This window comes from Aquila chrysaetos, chromosome 12, assembly GCF_900496995.4.
Source record: "Aquila chrysaetos chrysaetos chromosome 12, bAquChr1.4, whole genome shotgun sequence".
Classification (NCBI taxonomy): domain Eukaryota; kingdom Metazoa; phylum Chordata; class Aves; order Accipitriformes; family Accipitridae; genus Aquila; species Aquila chrysaetos.
In genome coordinates this window covers 6,722,536-6,737,670 of record NC_044015.1, presented here as the reverse complement: position 1 = coordinate 6,737,670, position 15,135 = coordinate 6,722,536, and the positions used below count along the sequence as shown (strand labels likewise).

General features: G+C 63.3%; 1 protein-coding gene across 3 annotated transcripts; it reads left to right on the top strand.

Moving 5' to 3' along the window:
• Positions 1-1,390: 1,390 nt before the first annotated feature.
• DDR2 (discoidin domain receptor tyrosine kinase 2) lies at positions 1,391-15,058 on the top strand. Of its 3 annotated transcripts, none has more exons than XM_030033018.2 (17): positions 1,391-1,778; positions 5,443-5,540; positions 7,490-7,592; positions 7,719-7,950; positions 8,034-8,181; positions 8,338-8,443; positions 8,830-9,013; positions 9,086-9,329; positions 9,451-9,513; positions 9,645-9,775; positions 10,297-10,507; positions 11,011-11,234; positions 11,354-11,490; positions 11,890-12,081; positions 12,237-12,465; positions 12,997-13,146; positions 13,540-15,058. In XM_030033018.2, exons 2-17 carry the CDS (start codon positions 5,453-5,455, stop codon positions 13,675-13,677), a joined length of 2,580 nt encoding a protein of 859 aa, XP_029888878.1. In that variant the 5' UTR covers positions 1,391-1,778; positions 5,443-5,452; the 3' UTR covers positions 13,678-15,058. The 3 variants fall into 3 exon arrangements, with proteins under 3 accessions (XP_029888878.1, XP_029888879.1, XP_029888877.1); XM_030033019.2 differs by having other exon boundaries at positions 12,231-12,465; positions 13,636-15,058; XM_030033017.2 differs by having other exon boundaries at positions 1,394-1,778; positions 12,231-12,465.
• The last annotated feature ends 77 nt before the right edge of the window (positions 15,059-15,135 follow it).

Sequence of the window (15,135 nt, the reverse complement as noted above, 5' to 3'; positions counted from 1 at the left end):
CCCTGGGAACAGCTGCCCCGAGGAAGGGACATCTCTGCTCCCCAGGGAGAGCAGGCGGGCGCCCCTGAAGCTGCTCCTCCTTGGCATGGGGTGGGCAGCAGCCAGAGCGTAGTGTGGCCCATCTCGGGGACACACGTGGCCCCAGGACCAGTGCCCAGCAGGAGCGAGAGGCTGCACGGTGAGCCAGGGGGGACCGCTGCTCCAGCTGGCTCCCCGGGCGCTGGGAGGGGTGGAGGGGAGGTGTTTGCTTTGGCTTTTTGGCTCTGTTTGCACACCGACACCTTTGCGTTAGGTCCTGGGATAGAGCGACGCGGCGCTGGCTGCTGCCAAGTTATTTGAGTGCCAGTTCCAGGTAGCAGGAGGGCAGCGGGGCGGCGTGGAACCGGCCGGCATTTGTGCCGACGTGCACGTAGGGCAGCCAGTGCTCCGGCGAGGGCTTTCTCGCTGCCATATCTGATCTGGGGTGGCACGCCGGGGCACTGTGCAGAGCCCTGCAGCAGGCACAGCACTAACCTGCTCCCTGCCTGCTCCTGCCTGCCCTCCCTGCCAGCCCAGAGGTAGCTGTGGCACTCTGCCTTGCCTGCATCGCCCTGGGGCGTACCTCTTGCTGCACCCCTGGCTGGGCTGGCACCGCAGCCCCTGCCCGCTGCCGGCGGGCGAGGGTCCCCGGCACGTCGCTGGCATCCTGCCAGGTGGTGGACGGTTTTCCCTGCGTGGGACTCGGTTGGTTTGTCTGGAGAGCCGCCGGGTCGGGAGTCTGACGAGGAGGGTGGTTTGGGGGTTTGGGAGCACGGCTGCATCCCTGGGGCAGGTTCCTTCTCTGGCACGGGGTGCCCCGTGGGGTAGGAGTGCTTTTTGGGAGCTGCTGGCCTGCTTCCAGGGGTGCTGCTTCCCTCCTGTGGCAGTGTGGGTGCTGGCATAAAATACAACCAAAACTCTAGCCTGAAAGAATATTGGGGTTTAGGGGTTTTTTAATTGCATTTGTAGCTTTTGCACAAAAATTAATGAGAGACGATTATTATTATTATTTTCTCCCTGCCGTGTTGCGTAGTTGGTGGCCGCAGTGCCAAGCTAGTGCCTGGAAATGATGTAAAACCACGAGCTCAGCGTGCAGCCTGGGGAGCCGGAGCGCTGCTTCCGTGCCACGTGCCGGGGCAGGTTGGCTCTCCGGCCGGTGTCCTGGCCGTGCATGCCCGCTCAGGAGCCCAGCACCCTTCTCACCAGGGGCCTGGAGTGGGGCAGACCTCGTGGGACCCTCCGGGCCAGCGATGGGGCCTCGTGGAGCACCTCCATCACCTGCATTTTGGGGCTGACCTGCCTGGCCCCTGCACCCCACGTTGCAGGAGGAGGGTCCCAGACACGCGTGCCATCCCACAGCCGTGGGGGCGAGCGCCGGAAAGCAAAATGCTGCCTATTGCTTTAAGTTCCCTCACTGGCCACAGGGATTTTTTTTTTTTTTTTTTTTTTCTCTCGCACTATGAATGGGTTTTGCTGTAAATTATAGCTTTGTACACATTCCCTCGGGCCGAGGAAAATAACCTCTGCCGAAAAGCCAGCCTGGATTGGTGACTGGCTCCCCCTCTCCGCTCCCTAATTGAAACCAAATGTGCAAGATGTAGGATTGTGGGATTTCTGGCCGGCTCCCAGGAATCCGCAGAATGTGAACGCGCTCCCAGAGGCATCTTGCATCAGCCCAGGGAAGTTCGCTCCTCGCCTGGCTCCCCTGGCCCAGGCGAGGGGCGAGGAGCCCGCCCGCCTGCCGCCGCATCCCCGCTCCGGTGAGTCGCTCTTGGGTGCGTGGGGAGGCGTTTGCCCCCCCCTAGGCTTGTGATTTTGGGGGGACGTGGGGTCAGCCGTGCTCCGCGGCAGAGCCCGGGCAGAGGGGCCGGGGTGAGGGTCTGCCCGGGAAGGGGCTGGGGCAGCAGCAGGGCAGCGTCCCCACCGGGGAAGGTGACATTTGGCCCCTTCTCTCTAGTTTTCCCTCCACTGCCAGCGTTTCCCCTCGTGCCAGGCCGGCGTTTCCTGGTGTCCCTCCTCGGCTCCTGCCTGTGTGTCTGTTGGCAGAGCCGGTGGCAGCGCTGGCCAGCTCGCCGTCCCCAGGGTCCTCCAGCCAGGCACCAAGTCACGCTGGGGAGGGGACACGGGGCCGCCAGCCCGGTGCTCCTGAAGCATCCTGCCCCCCATCCTGGTGCTGGGGACCCACTTGTGGCTTCCCAACCCCGCGCCGCGGCAGGGTGATGCCGTGCGCCGTGGCACGGAGCGGGGCTGTGAGTTTTCGGGTGGCGGAGAGCGCTCGCCGGGTGCAGCGCCCGCAGGACCGTGTCCCCAGGCCCCACGGCCGTGGGCTGTGCTGCTGGCAGGGCTCTCCAGGGCAGCCGGCGGCCGCGGTGAGGTGCTGGCTGCTCCTCGCGCCCTGTACGGCCGCGATGCCCCTGGCTGAGCCGGCCAGCCCGCGGCTGGGGAGGCACTTGCTGCTGCAGAAAATGGGGCTGCATCCAGCCCAGAGAAGGTCTAAAATGGCATTTTTTTGGAGGGGAGAAGGACTACGGGTCCCGGCATGCTGCACTGCGCTCCCGCCGAGGCTGCGCCGGCGGCACAGCATGCTGGGGGCTGTAGTGCCAGCTCGACCGGGGGTCCCGCACCCCCTTACTAAACCACCACGAGCCTTGGGTCGCGGGCCGGGGTCACAGGGAGCCTCTCGCCGCTCGGGGACGTTCCCTCCGGCGTGGCCTCGGCACGTCCCACCTGCCCGCTAGCCCAGCAGGAGGGGAGCCCCTGGCCCTGCGCGAGGACGGGGGCTCTGCGGTGGGACCCCTGAGAGACCCGTGTCCAGGACCTGGCGTGCACAGGGGGTGCGGGCTGCGGCCGTGGAGCCCCCTCCCCACAAATGATGCTCCTCCGGTGCCGGCGAGGACAGCGGCACCCACCTGGGAAGCGAGCTAGGGACTTCACCAGCCGGCACGGGCTGGGGGCAAGAGGGATTGTGGCTTGGGTGGGTTTGTCTCTAAACAAATGTGGATTTCATTTTTTTTCCCCTGCTAATTTTCCCTGGTGATTTCAGTAGAATAAGAAGGGGGGAGAATAAAAAGGGAAAAAAAAAAAAAAAAGCAGCGGCCAAGGGAAGCTCCCAAGCCCAAGTGACGCCAGGGAGGAGCTCCAAAAACTCTCAGCACTAAAACTTTCCAGTGATTGAAAATTTTCAGCAAACATTTTCAGACAAAACGTTGCAAAGCCATCCCTTTTGCAGGGCTGGTGGAACAAAAATGATTTCCAGCTGGGTTGCCAATACTGCTCGGCCGCTTTGACCGCGTGTCCCTTAGCCCCCAGCCTCGGCGCCTGAGTCACTGTCTCCCCACTGTCCCCCAGCCCCGCTCCCCTGAGGAGCGACGAGCACTTCACAGGGGCTGCGTGGGGATAATTTCCCTGTATTAGACTAAATGTAAATGCATTCCCTGTGGGAGATTACGGCATCTGGTATCCTGATGCTTAAAGAGTTTACTCAGCCTGAAAGAATAGTGGGAAAAAATATCCCTGGATGTTTTTTGGAATGCAGAAGGAAATTGAGATATTAATGTTGGGGGAACTGGCCATCATCAAACACGGGAGCTTCGTGCGCATCTCTCAGCAATGCAGTTGAAATTCCCAGTTGCAGCTAAGTTAGTTGCAACTAACTAAACTTTCCCGGCTGGGAATAGGAAAAAAAAGCAACCACGTAGGTGCTTTTCCAAAAAAAAATTAGAAAAAAAGGGGAAAAAAAAAATCACTCTAAGTCCAGGTGTTTATTTGTACCTCCTGCAGAGCTCGTGGTGTTTACCAGAGACCCCCGGGGAATCCAGCAGCGCACTGCTGGGTGCAGAGAGCCTCTAGCAGGGTGCGGGTGGCAGCTCCCGGGGCTTTGCGCTCCCCTTGGGTGCTGGTACGTTCGCAGCAATCCTGCCTCGCTCCTGCCGTGCCAAGCCGTGGTTTTGCTAGCGAGCAGGGCCGTATCCAGCACCTCCCAGCCGGGCTCAGCGGGATGGGGGCATCTGCCGTGTGGCACCTGGTTCAGGGTGGGTTTGGGCTTTCTCTTAGCTGTGGGGACAAGGCTGCGGGTCCCTGCGTGGGATGGGTGCAGGGACGCAACCAGGCACCCACCTGCGGGGTCGCTGGTGTTGGGCCAGTTGGGGGACCTGCCAGCCCAGCCTAGACATCCCTGGTAAGGTGGGTCTTGGCTGGGATTTACCCCAGAACTCAAGTGCAGCCAGGTCCCATTTGGCCAGGAGCTATGGTCCCTTTAACCCCCAGGTTAGTAAATTGTTCTGCAAAGGTTAATGTGCCTGTAAACTAGATTAAAATAGCCTTTTTTAATAAAAAGAGGACTAATCTGCATCCACTGCTTGTGTGAAGGGTTGTCCCAGGAGGCCAATTGTCCCCTTGGCAAATAAGGGGAGGGGGAGACCAGGGAGCCTGGAGCAGGGCTGGTGACATTTCGGGGTGTCCCTGGTGCATCTCCTGGCATGGTGCCGTGCCCCACGGTGGTTCCCCAGAGGTGCGTGGGTGCAGCAGAAGCTGCTGGGGCTCTGGGGGTTCCCGGCAGCCGAGGGTTAGCCCGAGCCAGGGTGACGGCCGCTGCCCTGCAAAGTGGCCATGGCAGCAGCGCTGATCAGAGGGCAGGGACATCCCGGGGCTGGGGGGGATCCCCTTGTGCCACGGGCTGCACCCTGCTCCAAGGAGCCCCGCCAGCACTGGCCCTTTTTCTCCCCTTACTGCAGCCCAAGCCCTGTTGCCAGGACCCCCAGGTCCCCTCCAGCCCCATCCCACACTCCCCAGGAGGCAGCGGGTGCAAGCTGGCTCCGATGCCCTCTGTCACACTTTTCCGTGTCACCCACGTCCCTGAGATCCGTTCCACCATAGAGAACTGTCACAATAAATACGCTGTAAATCTCAGGCGATTATCTGCTATTATCTCTCCCCAGCCAGAAGGCAGGGAAACCACGTGTTGCAACGTGCTATTATTTTGTTATATGACGGGGTTGTGCAACGCCTTGCTTTCAACGCCATCCAAGGGCGGGCGGCCCAGCCGGAGCCTTTTTGCCCGTCGGTGGAGCCGGACGGCGCCAGCCCCGAGCGCAGCCCTGGGAGTTTCTTGTGGGTCCCGTGGCCATTTCACACGGCTGGCTCCAGAGTCACAGCAGACCACGTTACCTGCCCGTGCCAGGGCTGTGTCGGCGTGGCTCTGTGATGCCGTGGCTCCCGGAGGGGTGGTGGTGGAGGGGATGGGACACCGGGACCCCTTTGACCACCATCGCAGATGTGAGGCTTGGGGCTCTGCTCCTCCTCCGAGGCTGAGGTGGGGACACAGGGTCTCGTGCAGGGGAAGCCCTCCCGTCCTCGGCTGGCCGACCCAAGCAGGACTGGCATTTCCACGCCTCGGCGTGACGAGCCCTGGCTCTGTCTCCGCAGGACTGCCGACATGCCGGCCACCCCCAGACCAGCCCTGCTGCTGCTGCTGCCGCTGCTGCTGCACATCCCGCGGGCTGTGAGAGCCCAGGTGAACCCGGGTAAGTGAGACGGGGACCAGGCAGCTGCAAGAGCCGTGAGGTGCGTTTCCCTGGGCTGCGCTCCTGCCAGGGTGCCCGAGTTTGGGCTCACGTCATCTTCGCCATCTCCGGGACTTTCCCAGCTCTGGGAGCAGTGTGTAACGGCCGCTCAAGCCGGCGCCTGCCCGGGCACTCTGCTGTCCTGTGTGCGGCTCAGCCACTGCCAGCGACCCAGAAAACCTCCCGCGTGTGCCATGGGCGCCCGTCCTGGCTCCGACAGGCTGGCGGGGCATTGGGGTACAGGCAAAGCGCTGCAGCCGGAGCGCCGGGCTCTGAGTGGGGGCTCTTCTCCATCGGGGGGCTCATCGAGCCTGCTCAGTTTTGAAGCTGCGGCGTGCAGAAGGCAAGGTGCCGGGGTATTGTTTGCTGCCGCTGGGACGTGCTTTCTTTGGCGGTTTTGCAGCAAACCAAGGTTGGCTTTAGTAAAGTGGCTTGACTAGGTGCCTGGCTTCTGCTCAGAAACCACAACACTGCGCTGGACATCAGCGAGGGAAGTGTGTTTAAATGGTTGTTTCTGCAGGGCACAGCCCCCTCCTGTACTCTGGGATGTCCAGGCTCCTTCCGCACGTCAGGGTTTCCCCAGGGCATCCCTGTAACAAGTCCCTTCAAAGGCTTCTTCCATCCGTGGGAAGAGTTTGCTGTGTCTTCCCCGGAGGTCGCACGGCGCTTAGGGAAGCAATCCTGTTTCTTCCGCAGCCATCCAGGGCTGGAAGTGCCAGCTTTGCCTGGCCAGGCTGGTTACTACCCAGGGCAAAGGAGCTGGGCTGGCTCTAGGTTCGGCAAGAATTAAATGGGAATTCAGTGGGAGCTGTGCTCTGCAGAGCGTCACAAGTGGGAGAGCTGGAGACAAGAAGAGACGCTCCCCACTGTGCCAACGCTCATGCTGAAGATGCGCCCATCCCTCTGTCAGATGCAGGAGATGGTCCCTGCGGTGCGGGGACCCGAGGACGGGAGCCGGCTGCCGGGCTGCACCGCGCAATGGGACGCGGGCTCCTTGCCGGCGCAGCACCGGGCGAGCCGGAGGCCGTGGGGGCAGGAGGTGGCACCGGCACCGCATCCTCGCGGGGGCCCTGCCGCCTCGGCGCGGGTGTTTGCTCGGGGCGGCGTGCGGAGGGAGCGCTGTGGGCTGGAGCCGGAGGCCAGACAGTAAACACGGCCAAACAAGCCAGCCTTTCAGCAGCTCTCTTGGCAGCCAGGCGTGAAAAAATAACTCCTGGGAAGCGGCGTGGATGCGGTGCCGGGGGAGCCGGCTGCCACTCGGGGACGCGGCCCGCCTGCCACCCCGGGTACTTTTCCACTCGCAGCCGGGGCGGGAGCGGGGCTGGCGATGGGAGCCGTGGGGCCGGCGGGGAGGGCGAGCGCCCGCCTTTCTCACTTGTTCCCCCAGGCAGGCGGGGGGAACGGCGGGGCGGCGCGGCCGAGAACGGGTTGCTGCGGGTGGGTTTTTTGGGTGAGCGGCCTCTGGAGCGAGCCCTCTGGGTGCCCCCAGAATGAGGAGCGTGGGGACAGCAGTGCCAGTCCCCAGGCTCTCCTTCCACCGCAGCTGAAATGCTTGCCAGCAAGGCGGAGGGGATCTCTGGGGATGGGGACCGGGTACATCCAGCAGCCCTTGGAGTGCTGCCTCCCCTTGCTCCTGGCTTCGCTTCGACCTGGGCTGGCATCTGCTTCTGGCCAGTGGCTCCATTTGCCCGGGCAGGTGTCTGCCTGTGCAGGACCGTCCCATCGTGCTTCATCCCCGCTCTGTAAGCCAGAGGGATGGAGAGTGCTGCGCCGGAGCTGCCCGGGCTGCAGTCCCTGCGGTGCTGTGGATATACCCCAGCCCCGGCAGTGCCATGCCGTATTTCAGCACATATCTTGGCCGGGGAGGCGAGGAGGGATGCCCACTCAGCGCCCCGCCGGTCTCGTTGCAGCGGTGTGCCGGTACCCCTTGGGAATGTCGGGCGGGCACATCCCCGACGAGGACATCTCGGCTTCCAGCCAGTGGTCCGAGTCCACAGCCGCCAAGTACGGACGGTGAGTGCGGGGACCCTCCTGCGACAGCCACGGCAGGGTCTGGGCTGCCACGGAAGGGTGGAAGGCGGGGGGGCACGGGGCCAGCTTTGGCCGCCTGCGAACAGCTCCTCCGCTCCGGGTTCGCAGGCTGGACTCGGAGGACGGCGATGGCGCCTGGTGCCCCGAGATCCCGGTGGAGCCCGACGACCTGAAGGAGTTCCTGCAGATCGACCTGCGCGCCCTCCACTTCATCACACTCGTGGGCACCCAGGGGCGACACGCCGGGGGCCACGGCAACGAGTTTGCCCCCATGTATAAGATCAACTACAGCCGGGACGGCACCCGTTGGATCTCCTGGAGGAACCGGCACGGGAAGCAGGTGAGGAGGCGGCTGGGGGGCTGCACTGGGTGGCGGGTGGGGGGCTGCGCCTGCCCGTCCCCACCGCGCTTCTCTCTCCCCAGGTGCTGGATGGAAACACCAACCCCTACGACATTGTCCTCAAGGACCTGGAGCCACCCCTCATCGCCCGCTTCGTCCGCTTCATCCCCGTCACTGACCACTCCATGAACGTCTGCCTGCGCGTGGAGCTGTACGGCTGCGTCTGGCTGGGTGGGTGGTGCGGTCCTGTGCCCTTCCCCGTGTCCCCAGAGCCCGGCTGGGGGGCTGACCATCCCGCGGGGGGCTGGCAGCACCCCGGGGCTGGCCGGGGCTCACCAGCAGCGGGGTGTCCCGCGTGGGTGGCCGCTCACCCTCCCTTCCCCGCAGACGGGCTGGTGTCCTACAATGCGCCGGCCGGGCAGCAGCTCGTCCTTCCCGGGGGCACCGTCATCTACCTGAACGACTCGGTGTACGACGGGGCGTTTGGGTACAGGTGAGGACCAGGCTCGCGCACGTCGTGGGCACCGCACCGGGCAGGAGGGGATGGGGATGTTTCTTCCCTGCGTCTGCAGGCTGATGTGCTGATCCTCAGCAGAGCAAATACGTGGGGTCTCCCTGATGTGGGGGACATGGCCAGTTCTGGGAGGCTGCACATCGTGATGGGGACAGCGTGATGGGGAAAGCACCCCCAGCCCTTCTCTTGGATTTACGCTAACTGCACTGCATCTTCAGCATCCCGCAGCCTTTTCTAGAGAGAACATCAAGAACAAAAACCGCTCCTGAATTTCCCAGGAGCTGCTGGCGGGTGGGTGCTGGGTGGTGGCAGGTTTGTGGGGTCGGCAAGAGTCACGGTCCCTTTTCCCCCCTCGCACACGCCAGCATGACGGAGGGCCTGGGCCAGCTGACGGACGGGGTGTCGGGGCTGGATGACTTCACGCAGACCCACGAGTACCACGTCTGGCCGGGCTACGACTACGTCGGCTGGCGCAACGAGAGCACTGCCGGCGGCTACGTGGAGATCACCTTCGAGTTCGACCGCATCAGGAACTTCACCGCCATGAAGGTCCGCGCGCCCCCCGCCCTGTCCCCCAGTCCCCGTCCCCCGCCGTGGCCGCGCTGACGGGGTGCCCCACAGGTCCACTGCAACAACATGTTCGCCAAAGGGGTGAAGATCTTCAAGGAGGTGCAGTGCTACTTCCGCGCCGACGCCAGCGAGTGGGAGCCCAGCGCCGTCTCCTCGGTGCTGGTGCTGGACGACGTGAACCCCAGCGCCCGCTTCGTCACCGTGCCCCTGCTCCACCGCATGGCCAGTGCCATCAAGTGCCAGTACTACTTCGCCGATGCCTGGATGATGTTCAGCGAGATCACCTTCCAGTCGGGTACCCGCTGCCACGAGCCCCGCGGGGACCAGACGCTGCTGGGGGGGTGGTTCAAGGAGGGAGTGGGGCTGTGGGACACCCATGCCCCCCACCTTCAAGCTCTCCTCTTCTCCCTTGCCAGATGCAGCCATGTACAACAACTCGGTGGCCCCTCCCGAGGTACCGGTGGTCCCCACCACTTATGGTAAGGCATCGAAAAGCGTGTCACCCGGAGCTGCGTGGGGAGATGCTCTGGGGGGTTCTGCCCCATCTGATGGCAGGGGCTCTCCCCACATCCCAGCGTGACCGGCTCTTGCTGTCCCCTTCCCCTGCCAGACCCCACGCTCAAGGTAGATGACAGCAACACGCGTATCCTGATCGGGTGCCTGGTGGCGATCATCTTCATCCTGGTGGCCATCATTGTCATCATACTGTGGCGGCAGTTCTGGCAGAAGATGCTGGAGAAGGTAGGCAAGCGTGGGGTGGCTGGCGAGGTGCCCTGGGGCGGTGGGCTCATCCTGGGCAGGTTCTTCTGGAAGGTCAGCACGGGGAAAGCAGACTCCATGCGGGGGCTGATGCTCCCTTCCCCTCCTTGGGAAGGTTGTGATTTGCACCCATCTCCCAAGCAAGGGGATTTAGCTGAGCAGGGCGGTGACTTTGGGACCTGCCTGTCTGTCTATCCCTCTGTCCTGAAACTGGGCTGGGGAAGAGGAGCCTGAGGGTGTCTCACTGCAGCCCCCGGCTAACCAAGGGCAGTCACAGAGGTGATGGAGCCAAACTCTTCTCCATGAAGGCAGACAAGAGAAGCGGGGGGGGGGGGACCTGAGGAAAAACATCTTCCCCAGGTGGGACAGGGCACGAGGGGGGGGGGGGGGGGGGCTCAGGGCTGGGCATGGCCACGGTGCCATGGAGCATAGGACACCCTGTCCCACCAGTGCTGCGGGGACCCCCTGTCCCAGCTCTCTCCTCCCTTGCCCCCCTCTCACAGGCATCGCGGAGGATGCTGGATGACGAAATGACCGTCAGCCTCTCCCTGCCCAGCGAATCCAGCATGTTCAACCACAACCGCTCCTCCTCCTCCAGCGAGCAGGAGTCCAGCTCCACCTACGACCGCATATTCCCGCTGGGACCTGACTACCAGGAGCCCTCCCGCCTGATCCGCAAGCTGCCCGAGTTCACCCCGGGGGACGAGGACACAGGTGAGAGTGGGGACACCCTGCGTGCTCAGAGCCAGCTACCACGCATGGAGCCTGCTGCAGCCCCCTCTCCGCAGCCCCAGCTTTTGGCCAATCTCCAAACATTTTGGCACGGGGTGGGGGGGAGGTCGCACAAGCTCCCACGCATCCCGCTCGGAGGTCACACAAAGCCTGTGGCCGAGAGCCACCACTGGTGTCCACCGCCAGGCTGAGCTGTGTCCCCACCACTGACCTTGGGATGCTCTGGCATCTCTTCCTTGGTGATCCGAAGGTTGGGCACCGATCCCTGCTCATCTGGTGCTTGGGGCTGGGTTGGCGCGTTTGTCGGTGATGGGGAAGGAGCGGAGCAGCCTGCGATGTCTGCAGGAGCGCAGCCGTGCCAGGGGCTCTGGGGGGGGACGGGGACGGAGGAGCCGGTGGCCAGAGTGTGAGCGGGTGCCGGGAGCAGAGGGTGCAGGGCAGAACGCCCACAGCAGGGGTGTCCCCGCTGTCCGCCCCCCCCCCAGGTTGCAGCGGTGCCGTGAAGCCATCCCAGGCCAGCGTCCCCGAGGGCGTCCCCCACTACGCCGAGGCCGACATCGTGAACCTGCAGGGCGTGACGGGCGGCAACACCTACTCAGTGCCAGCCCTCACCATGGACCTGCTCTCCGGCAAGGACGTGGCCGTCGAGGAGTTCCCCAGGAAGCTGCTGACCTTCAAGGAGAAGCTGGGGGAAGGCCAGTTTGGGGAGGTGAGTGGGAGCTGGATCTGCTCTGAGCCGGGCTCGGGCAAGGCTCTTCCCAGTTTGTGGGGGGGCCAGGGGAGGCTGTCAGTAGCCGGAGGTAATGGCTGCCCCTTGCCCCGCTCCAGGTTCATCTCTGCGAAGTGGAGGGGATGGAGAAGTTCACAGGGAAGGACTTTGCCCTGGAGGGCTTGGACGCCAGCTCCAAAAGCCCCGTGCTGGTGGCTGTGAAGATGCTGCGAGCGGATGCCAACAAGAATGCCAGGTACGGGGCCGGGGGGTGCACACGCCCTGGCATTGCCCCCCATGTATTGCCCCTCCAGGAGAGCCGGGACGCTCGGAAAGCATCCCCTGCCTCCAGCGGCCAGGTGCTTGGTGCACCTGCAAGGACTATACGTCTGAGCTGTCTGGGGACGCTGGGCTGCCAGGATTCAGGACTTTTGGTCCTTGCTGGTCCTCACCAGCTCCCCATCTACGAGTCCACTCCGCAGCCGCATGCGGATCGGCCCTGAGCTCCCTCTCATGGCCCCCAGTCCCAGGGGACGGGACCTGCGGGTCCCCCACAAGGCTTGGGCGGGTGGGTGGCACGCTCAGCCGGTCCGTGCGCACCTCTGTGCCCCTCTGGGTCTGTCTATCCGATCCGTGTGGTTTCTGTTCCGGAAAGGAATGATTTTCTGAAGGAAATCAAGATCATGTCGCGGCTGAAAGACCCCAACATCATCCGGCTGCTGGCGGTGTGCATCACGGATGACCCGCTGTGCATGATCACCGAGTACATGGAGAACGGAGACCTCAACCAGTTCCTGTCCCGCCAGCAGGCAGGCAGCCCCCCCGCCGGCCACACGCCCACCGTCAGGTAATGCCACCCAGGACAGGCAGGGACGGGCAGGGCTGCCTGCTCTAGGCACCCTGCCCGGCTGTGGGGCACCCCGCTCGGGGCCGTGTACCCCCCCCGGCTGCCATCCTTTCTGGCACCTCAGTCCTCCCTTGTCCCCACTCCGGCAGCTACGGCGACCTGCGGTTCATGGCCACCCAGATCGCCTCCGGCATGAAGTACCTCTCCTCCCTCAACTTCGTACACCGAGACCTGGCCACACGCAACTGCCTGGTGGGGAAGCAGTACACCATCAAGATAGCCGACTTCGGCATGAGCAGGAATCTCTACAGCGGGGACTACTACCGCATCCAGGGGCGGGCAGTGCTCCCCATCCGCTGGATGTCCTGGGAGAGCATCCTGCTGGTACGCGGGGGCCGGGGTCCTCTGAGGGACACTGACGCGGCCCTGGGGCTGCTCACAGCCTCTTTGCCTCGGGCTGGGGGGTGCAGAAGGGACGGGGAAGTCTGTCCTCCCTGGAGCCCAGCTTTGGGGTGAAGCATGCAGAAAGCAGGAGCGATAGCAGCTTTTCAAGGCAGGATGGGGGGACTGTGGTGACCTTTGGTGGCCCGGTGTCCAGCCTTTGAGCGGGATGCTTGACATTTTCTCCTGGCCGTGGTCAGCCCTCGAAGAAGGAGCAGGGTTACTTTTTATCTTTGCAGGGAGCTGGGTCCTTACCAAGCCCCAGCTCTCAGAGCGGTTGCTGCAAGCTGAACCCGGAGCTCACCAGGCTCTGGCCCTGGGCAGAGAGCAGTTCTGTGGGTCCAAGCCCCACTCTGGGCCCAGATCTGGAAGCTGAAGCATCCAGAAAGAGGTTTTGAGCCCTGGGCACGTAGGGCTTATGGAGCAGGATGGGGTAATGCCCATGCCCGACCCTGCTCTGCTCCCTCCGGCCAGGGCAAGTTCACGACGGCCAGTGACGTGTGGGCGTTCGGCGTGACGCTGTGGGAGACCTTCACACTCTGCCGGGAGCAGCCCTACTCCCAGCTGTCCGATGAGCAGGTCATCGAAAACACCGGCGAGTTTTTCCGGGACCAGGGCCGGCAGGTAGGGATGGGATGGGATGGGTTGGGATGGGATGGGATGGGATGGGGCGGGACCTGGGGAAAGACTTTAAGGTGGCCAGATAGGGAGCTTGGCTATGGGGGATTTATGGGACAGGAACTCCTCTGGGAAGGAGTCCCGGTGAAGGGCCTGGCATGACAAACCCTGCACTTCACACAGCCCGAGGCACCGCTTGCCTCCTAACCCCGCTCCGGCATTTAGCCAGGCTGGGAGACATGAGCAGGTGACCCCAGCCCCCCCACTGTACCATCCAGGGGTCCCCTTGTCCCCCTCCCCCCGGCGCACAGAGAAATGGGGCTCCCCAGGAGCATTTTGCTTTTTGGTTTCCGTGGCAGTAACTCTCTCCCTTTCTCCTCTTTGCCTTTTGTTTCGAAGACCTACCTTCCCCAGCCTGCACTTTGCCCTGACTCAGTCTATAAGCTAATGCTCAGCTGCTGGAGACGGGACACTAAAGATCGTCCCTCCTTCCAGGACATCCATCGCCTTCTCCAAGAGTCAGCCAATGAAGAATGACCCTTTGCTCCCCCCAGCCCGGTCCCCATCCCTCCCCGTCCCCAGAGGAGCCCCATACGCAAACCGAAGCCACTTCACTCGGACTTAGCAATAAAACCCGGGCAGCTGGTCTTGTTCTCATTGTACAGTGAAGCCTCAGAGGAAAACCCCAAGGGTAGCAAGGAGAGCCACGGCGTGGGACGACTCGGACCTCCCGCTCGCTTGCTGACCCGAGCCCAGGAGCGACGCGGGCTGAGACGAGGGTTATTTATTGACGCAGCGTGTTCTTGGTGACGATGTCCGGAACAGAGCGGCTTCTCCCCCCGGGTCAGAGGGGAGGAACGTCAGCTGGACTTTCTCCACGAGGAAGCTCCCGGCCCGTGCGCGGGGCAGGCGCCTGGGGAAGGGATGTGCGTGGGTACATGCCCGCTGGAGCAGGGACCATCCGGCAGCCACTACCTGCTCGAGGAGGAGCTGGGAGTTGCCACTAGCTCACAGCGGGCTGTGCAATTACAGGGCGAAAACAAAAACTCTCCGGACATTTTGGGCTTTGGACGTGCCTCATGGAGGAGCAGAAAGCCCCGTCCCCGCCGGCCGGACCCCAGCTGCACAGGGAGAAGCCTGACGGCACTCCCGGCTCCTCGCCCGGCTGCTGGAGTGGGCAGCGTGCTCGGCCATGGCTCCTCTATGTCAGCCGGGGAGGAGCGGGCATGCCATGCCCGGTGAGAGGCATGCCGAGGGGATCTCCTCTCACCGACCACAGCCACTCCAGAGCTGCTCAACTGCCCACGAAATGCATTTTGGATGCCCCGCAGGTGCTGCATGGCAGCCGGCGGCGGGATGTTAGCACCTTTTACCTCCACGGGGAAATCTCCAGGTCCTCCTCTCCAAGGGTTAACCCACATCTTCACCTGCCATGAGAGGAATGCACATAGAGCTTTCGCTGGCTGCTGCCCGATGCCCAAGCCTGCAGCAGCCTGCGGGCATGGAGCAGCGGGCACCCCGGCTCTCCCTGGCTCTCGGCCCGGGGATCGCAGCTCGGCTGGAGCACCTGGGCTGGACTCTGCTGCCCCAAGCATCCCATGGCAGTCTGGCACCAGTCCGTCCTCCCGGATCCGGCAGCTCTGTGAGCAAACTGGGCAGGTGCCAAAGCCACGTGCCCCCCAGGAGCCCCGGCAGGTTACCCGTTGTGCCCCAAAATCGGATCCTCCTGTGGCTGGACAGGAGGAACTTTGTACTTAGAGGGTACATGGACCCCTCCATACTTTTGTATGCATTAGTTCAGCACCATCAAGTCACGCGTGGCACAGTTTCCAGTATACTATTGCTAAGACATATATATATTCAGTAGATGCACCTATGTATAGGGGCAAACCCGCTGAAGAGACACTTGCTACGTGAATCTGGTTGCATGGTTTTCTTGCGGCACTTCAGAAGGCATCTCGCCTCCTCCGTGGGCACCGTCGGGACCCTGGCCGG

What these genes read in the sequence shown, in the direction of transcription:
- DDR2 (XM_030033017.2), top strand. Translation starts at nt 5,453, where the DNA reads ATGCCGGCCACCCCCAGACCAGCCCTGCTGCTGCTGCTGCCGCTGCTG. An exon ending in GGTGGTCCCCACCACTTATG is followed by an intron (nt 9,514 to 9,644) that starts GTAAGGCATCGA and finishes TTCCCCTGCCAG; the next exon opens with ACCCCACGCTCAAGGTAGAT. An exon ending in TCCGGGACCAGGGCCGGCAG is followed by an intron (nt 13,147 to 13,539) that starts GTAGGGATGGGA and finishes TTTGTTTCGAAG; the next exon opens with ACCTACCTTCCCCAGCCTGC.